At 50.4% G+C, this 7461-nt stretch overlaps 1 protein-coding gene across 1 annotated transcript in view; it reads left to right on the top strand.

Moving 5' to 3' along the window:
* Positions 1-1964, top strand: part of MRPL27 (mitochondrial ribosomal protein L27) — an 8863-nt gene extending 6899 nt beyond the window's left edge. Inside the window, exon 4 of the mRNA XM_012802922.2 lies at positions 1567-1964. Within this exon, the coding sequence (XP_012658376.1) occupies positions 1567-1773 (207 nt within the window). The 3' untranslated portion in view covers positions 1774-1964. The remainder of the gene's footprint in view (positions 1-1566) is intronic.
* Positions 1965-7461: the final 5497 nt, after the last annotated feature.

Genomic DNA, 7461 nt, shown 5'->3' with positions numbered 1-7461 from the left:
TAAGTGATTTTCTTGCCTCAGCCTCCCAAGTAGCTGGAAGTATAGGCACCTGCCACAATGCCCAGCTATTTTTAGAGATGGGGATCTTACTCTGGCTCAGGCTGGTCTCAAACCCCTGAACTCAGGCAGTCCTCCTGCCTGGGCCTCCCAGAGTACTCTGATTACAAGTGTGAGCCACTGTGCTCATCTGTTATTCCTGTTTTACAGATGAAAAACTGAGGCACAGCCAAGTAAAGTAACTTGACTAAGGCCATATAGGAGTAAGTATTAGTGCTGGGGGTTTTTTTTGTTTGTTTTTGTTTTTTTTGAGACGGAGCCTTTGGCTGTCCCCCTGGGTAGAGTGCTGTGGCATCACAGCTCACAGCAACCTCCATCTCCTGGGCTCAAGCAAGTCTCCTGCCTCTACCTCCCAAGTAGCTGGGACCACAGGTGCCTGCCACCATGCCTGGCTATTTTTTGGTTGCAGCTGTCATTATTGTTTGGCGGGCCCGGGCTGGATTCAAACCCACCACCTTAGGTGTATATGGCTGGTGCCTTAGCCACTTGAGCCACAGGCACTGAGCCTAGTGCTGGGATTTGAAGCAAGCATCCTGACTCCAACAGATTTCGTTTTTTTGTTTTTTTGTTTTTTTGTTTTTTGAGACAGAGTCTCAAGCCGTTACCCTAGGTAGAGTGCTATAGCATCATAGCTAACAGTAACCTGCAACTCTTGGGCTCAAGTGATCCTCTTGGCCTCAGTTTTTCTATTTTTAATAGAGATGGGGTCTTGCTTTTTATTTTTGTTTGTTTGTTTGCCCAGGCTATTCTCAAACTTGTGAGCTGAAGCAGTCCACCCACCTCAGCCTCCCAGAGTGCAAGAGAGTTTGTTATTTTTAATCAGAGAGACAGACAATAGTGCTAGACTTCCTAGGTGAAAATTACCACACATCTATCTGAAGTTCTAAAAGAAAAGAGCTTAAAAAAAAATTTAAAACTTTATATACAACACTCTATTTTATATTTCTCATGTGAAATGCAGGGTTGGAAATAATATCTGTTTCACAAGGTAAAGGGGCTTGCCTAAGTATTAGCTGATGTCATTATTATTATTATTATCATAAGCTTTATCTGTATAGCTTTGGTCTGTACTTTCAATAGAGCCTTAACTTTATAGATCAGTGTATAGAGGAAAGCACAAGTCAAACTAGCGTTTGATATGACAACTCTAGTGTTTCTGAAGTGAAGCTCCAGGGGCATTGATTTGGGGCATCTTCCTCTGCCTGGTTTTGTAATCTGTCCAGTGTGGCTTCTGACAGCTTACAAAGATACAGCTCCAAGTATCAGCCCTCTGGGACTAAGCACTGACCGGGGTTGGCTGTTGGAGTGTTCTTGTCTCTCCTTTGTTATGAGTCAATAAAGAAGCAGAAGCTAAGGAGGTACTAAGCAGTGGGAAAGGGGACCTGAGGTGGAGCTTTCTGAACCTGTCCCTTCAGCCCCAGGGTCTGAATCCTCATGAGAAGTCTTTGGCAAAGCCCTGCATGGACTGTCCGCCTCTCTGTCCCGCTGACCCAGGTGTGTGTGTTGCAGGTGGGGCTGGGGAAGAGGAAGTGCCTGTACGCCTTGGAAGAGGGGATAGTCCGCTACACTAAGGAAGTCTACGTGCCCAATCCCAGAGACTCAGAGGCTGTGGATCTGGTCACCAGGTTGCCCAGGGGTGCTGTGCTCTACAAGACTTTTGTCCACGTGGTTCCTGCCAAACCTGTGGGTACTTTCAAACTGGTGGCTATGCTTTGATGCCATTTGGAGCCCAGGTGACAGAAGCTGAGGGTTGAAATGATGATAAGTCCTCCTGAGGAGGAGATGTGCTTGGTGGACAAGTCTCTGCAGGAGACTCTGTGAAATGACTTCCGAGAAATTCTTTGGGAGACTTGACCTGGGACCAAAAATAAAGTTATCCAGTCACAAGCCTGTGCTACTTGGTTACAGACCTGGATGGAATTGCATACTGATTTATTGGTACTTACCTATGTTCTCTAGTGCACACCAAGGGGGATCCTTGAAGCAGGAAAGAGGCCCCATCAGAATGAGGAAATGAGAAGAGGGGGCTTTGGAGGAGGAGATTGCTTCAGTACCACCACCCAGAGGGGAAGGAAGAGGAGAACTCATGCCTGAGGGTTTCATTCCTTCTCCTCTTGGATTCCATAAAGTCCAGGGCCTGAGCCCTGGGAGGAGGGGTAGGGGGAACCAATATAGGAAACAACACAGTCATATTTCTTTCTCTGATCCACATGCAGAGGGAGCTGGGCCTGCAGCCCCAGAGATGGCCACATGGTAGCCCCCTGTCTGCTTCTGCAGGTACAGGCTAGAGAGGGAGCTTGTGGGATGGCAGAAGATCCTCCTCAGAGGTTCGGTCAGGCCTTGTCTGCCCTAGAATATCTAGGACCTTACATGACAAGCCAGAGTAGGGAACAAATGGCTTCCTTCTGCTTATCCAAAGAGCTTGACACATTAAGCCCACATTGTTTTCTAGTTCTTGATTTATTTTCAGCCACAAACAGCTAAGAACCTGGCTTCAGGAATCTGAGTGGGTTTGGGCAGACCTTCATTGTCATACCAACCGTGACCTTTAGAGGCTTGGCTTTGAGTAGAGGGGCCAGAAGGGAAATCTCAGCTGGGGAGGGCAGTCATTCCTGGCTGTTAGAGGTAGATGGTGTTGATGGCAGTCCCAGAGAGGAGCTTATTGAGTCCAGCGGCTTCCTGTCAAGGACTCTTCTTGGCCCTGAAGGCAGGGGTTCCAGGGATTGAGGACAGAAAAACCTCCCTATTCTGAAATTCTGCCTTGAACTTGTTTTGTTAACCTCGTTCTCCGGATACATGATCTTATAGTCTTCACTTCCTGTAAATCCTTGGCAATGGTGTCCTGAGGTTTGTGGGGATTCACTTTGGTATCTTTCTGGGTGAGGGCCGTAGGTACCAGGGCCCAGCTGGGGTAATCCTTAGACAGAGAGATTGGTGGGGGCCACCTTCATAGGCTCAGTGCTGTCCCTTCCAGTTCACTGGAGAAATGGGAAGGGGAAGACAAGAGTGGTTACTCCCTCCTACACAGTGGTATTTCCCTGAGCAGGGCAGGTGGCTGCTTCTTGGGAGGGGTGAGCAGAGCCGGGGTTGGGTGGTGCTGCAGGGAGTGATTTTAGGGCTTCCTCATAGCTTGGTGGCAGCTGGAGGGATGAGAAAGCACAGGCATTAGGCATTCCCACACCCTCCCACCAGGTACATACCACCTTTTCTTTGGGCTGCTGCTTCCTGAGTCTCCTCTCCCCTAACTCTCCTCTCCACTGGTCCTTCTAGAAACTGGTTGGGTCCTAGAGCTGTTGGCTTCCTTCCCCTGGGAAGGCCTCCCTAGCTTGAAGTCTGCCATTGTTCCCTCTGCCCCAAGCGGTAAAGTGGGGCCTCCAGCCAAATCTTGGTGATTTCCCCTAGGGGTCCTTTCCTTGTCTTGACCCAAGGGGCTTTAATTGGGCATTTTGTATAAAAGAGTATTATGTATAAAGCTCTGTTTCTCCAAGGGCCCAAGACTGTCACCTCTCTGCAGGCCCAGAGCCCGAAGCGTTGTGCAATCAGCTGGTGAATTTGCTGCTGCCGATCCTTCTTTCGAACACTCTCATAGCTGGGCAGGTAAGCTGGCTGCCACAGGGGCAGCTGGTGGCTCCCCGGCAGCCCCACACAGAATACCTCGCCCCCATATGGATAGTCCTGTGACAAAGAAAAGCCAAAGAAGCCAGCTTCTATCTGGATCCTCTTTTCCAGAGTGAGCCTAATTTCAGGGATACTATACTGCCTCCTTTCCTCCAAGAAGATGCAGCCTTCCCCTCTCCTGCATTATTTTTAGTCCCTCTAAGTACACTAGGCACCTTACCTGGCTTTAGGACCCAAGCATACCCCTATAACTCAACTCCCCCGTAGAAGCACTACAGATCCTTACCTGCATTCCTAGGGACTCTCGGCTGCTTTCCATTGGCTGGATCACAGTGGAGCATCCCACAGTGCTGAAGTGGGGAGAAGGGCAGTCCTGGGGATCATGAAGGGCAACTCTAGGTGAAGCTCAGGAATTAGGGTCAGCATGCAAAGAGAACAAAGTCCAAACCTCTTCTTGCACCCTCATGTCCTTTTTTCCATCCCTTTAGTTCTCTCCATTGAAGCCAAAGCACAAAGCTCAGGTCCTCAGCATTTCTGAAATGCACTTGGTGTAAAGAGATAACTCTCCTCCCTGGCCACTAGCTCATTCTCTCATGATCTGGCAGTCATCTCTGATGATCTTTGTTTGTTTGTTTGTTTGTTTGTTTGTTTGCAGTTTTTGGCCAGGGCTGGGTTTGAACCCACTACCCTTGGCATATGGGGCCAATGTCCTACTCCTTGAGCCACAGGTGCCGCCCTCTGATGATCTTTGGAGGGAGAGTCAGAAAGCTGCCTCCTGAAGGTATCTCCTCCATCTAGCAGGCTGGTGCCAAGAGTTGGGGGATCAAAGCCTGGGGTGAAAACAGCTCAGATTTCTTTTGCTTTCTATACAGGACACCAAGTGGTGCCCTGTCCCTGGGGAAAGGACTGTCCATACTGTAGTTGCCACTTATCCCTCCCACAGAAATTGGGGCTCAGTACTTTGCCTGGGGAGCTAGGGAAAGGGAGCAGCTCTCAGTCTTGCATCCTGTTTGACATGGCCAGGGAGGGGCCTAGCCAGGATCTTACTAACCCTTTCCACACTGCTGCCCTGACCCTGAGGGAACGCAGGTTGGATGCTGTGGAGTTCTTCAGAGAAAATTGATTCCACAGGCCCCTTCCATACTCAACAGTTGCTTCTTGGCCAGAGCACAGGTGCCCTTTGGTCCAGATTGGGGTGGCAAGGCATGAGGCAAGGGGTTGATGGGTAAAGGTACTTACGTGTTGGCTGGGACTCTGAAAGAAGTGGCAGGAGCATAGGACCTGGCAGCACTGGAGGTTGCGCTGTCGCAGGAGCAGCAGGGTGGCCATGATGAACACCAAAGATGAAACTACCCTCCCCCCCCAAAGGCGCAGTCAGGGGCAGCCTGGACCTGACAAGCATGAGCCCATCTCCTCCCATTCCAAAAGTTGGTGTAGGAATGGCCTGTTTGGTTTGGTATCAGCATGGCAAGGCAAACTGAAGTACAGATAGCTCTCTTTTTGCCACCACATCTGTTCTCTGGGGCAAAGATTTGCAAGGGAAAGCAGAGTAGCCTTATCCCATCTCCACCTTCAGCCCAGGAAAGGAGTACTTTGTATGTATAAAGGAAGTTTTACAGAGGGACAAACTCAGGGGAAGGAGCAGATTCCCTTAAAAACAGTGGATTTTGGGCAGTGCCTGAAGGTCAGTGGGTAGGTTGCTGGCCACATACACGGAGGTTGGCAGTTTGAACCTGGCCTGGGCCAGCTAAAACAACAATGACAACTGCACCACCAACAAAAAATAGCCAGGGGTTGTGGTGGGCACCTGTAGTCCTAGCTACTTGGGAGGCTAAGGCAGGAGAATTGCTTGAGCCCAAGAGTTTGAGGTTGCTGTGAGCTGTGATGCCACAGCTCTCTACCTAGGGCAACAGCTTGAGATTCTGTCTCAAAACAAAAACAAAAACAAAAAAACAAACAAACAGTGGATTCAAGAGGCAGGTGAGGATCCAGGAGTCTGAATTCCCAGTCCCTTGTGCTCAGCCCCTCTCATGTTATCAAAGACTGTAGTATATCCTACCACGGGACTTACAGTGCTCAGTGATCAAAGGGACCTCAGGGATCAAAGACCAACCATATATACCAATCTTCCCAAGTGGCTTGGGGAGGGATGTTGCTCTAGGTGACCCTATAGAGGAAGAAGCTGGGTTTCTAGTTTATGGTGAGGGGCCAAAGTTGCCTCTGCCCCACCCCTGGAACTTAGAATGGCAGTGGGTACTCACCAGTGACCACGACTATGGCTAGGAGGCTGTTGTCCATGGTGATCTCTCCGCGTGGAGAAGCAGTGGCAAGGGATGTCAAGAAAGGGCATCAGCCTTGAGTGCAGCCAGCAAGCCCACAAGGCTGCCCTCCCCCAGGTACCACACCCCTCCCCAGGAACCCTGGCCCAGAGGAACAGTTTCATTCAGAGCAGGGGCATCTGCAAACAGCTCTGCAGGCTCTCAGCCTCGCCTGCCCCTGCTTGTCCTGGTCAACACCATGCCATGGCCTAGTGTTCTATAGGTGGCACTGCCTTCTGCATGCCTGGCAGCTGTGAGAGTCCCTCTCTAACCTTGGGGTGAAAGCGTTAGCGGGAATAGGCCTGGCTTCTGCTGAACCTGACATCTAGGGGAGCTCCACTTGCCCAGATCTGTGCACTTCTCAGTTCCAGATCCCTCCCAGCCTGACTGCCCATCTCCACTTCCCATTGGCCCAGGTAACTGGGCTCCGGGTGCCAATTGGCTGTCTTTTGGTCTTGGCTTCCACCTTTAAAGGAGCCACGATGTCCATGGTTGCCCTGGAAACCGAACACGCTGGCCACAAAATACAAAAGCCTCTCTGCCCAGGCTCTCTTCCCTCCAAAGCAGTTATTGTGCAGCTCTTGGGGCCCAGGCTGCCTGAGCCTGCTCCCTGCCCCCACCCATGTCCTGCCTGGGCTGAATCCTGATCTTGACCCCAGGGGCCCACCCAGGGGAAGATTTCAAAGAAGCCACAAAACCCCTGAGCCTCCAGGCCTGAGCTAACCCAACAGAAAGATGGGGGTTGGGGAACACTGTCTGCCAGAACTCAGGCAGAGAAGCCAGACAGGCTCACACTTGACCTGAACAGGGAAGAGAATAAAGAATGCCTCTATCCCCCAAGCACACCCTCTGACTAGGTCAGCAGTCCTGCAGCCTGGTCTTGAGTCCTGCAGTGCTTCTAACTCAAGGCCATCAGAGCAGCTGGGGTGGGGCTAGACTTCCGAATTTCTCATGCCTGCCTGCTTTAAAAACATACCCTTGCTGGGTTCCCACCTCAGACCCATTAAACCAGAATCCTCAGTCAGGATCATAATTTACCAGGCTAAAGAAGAATGCAAACTGTAAATGTTTACTGAAGGTGACGATAATAACCAAGACCTGGTGTACTGCTTGTACAATGGAGAATGGCCCTGCTGTACTACATGTACGATGGAGAATGGCCTGGGACACAACGGAGAGCCACAGCCCCACCTTAAACCCACAGGCTGGCTTGTGAGCTTTTAACCAGCAGAGTCTAAATGTTCTGAGATTTATTGCCTATGCCCAATATCCTGAACCCAGGTAATTTTTCTTTTCTTTTCTGTTTTTTTTCTTTTTAGAGACAGAGTCTCACTTTGTCACCCTGGGTAGAGTGCTGTGGCATCACAGCTCACAGGAACCTCCAGTTCTTGGACTTAGGTGATTCTCTTGCCTCAGCCTCCTGAGTAGCTGGGACCACAGGCGCCTGCCACAATGCCTGGCTATTTTT

This window comes from Otolemur garnettii, unplaced genomic scaffold (genome assembly GCF_000181295.1).
Source record: "Otolemur garnettii isolate 467f Iridium unplaced genomic scaffold, OtoGar3 scaffold00018, whole genome shotgun sequence".
Classification (NCBI taxonomy): domain Eukaryota; kingdom Metazoa; phylum Chordata; class Mammalia; order Primates; family Galagidae; genus Otolemur; species Otolemur garnettii.
This window is presented reverse-complemented; position numbering and strand designations above follow the sequence as displayed.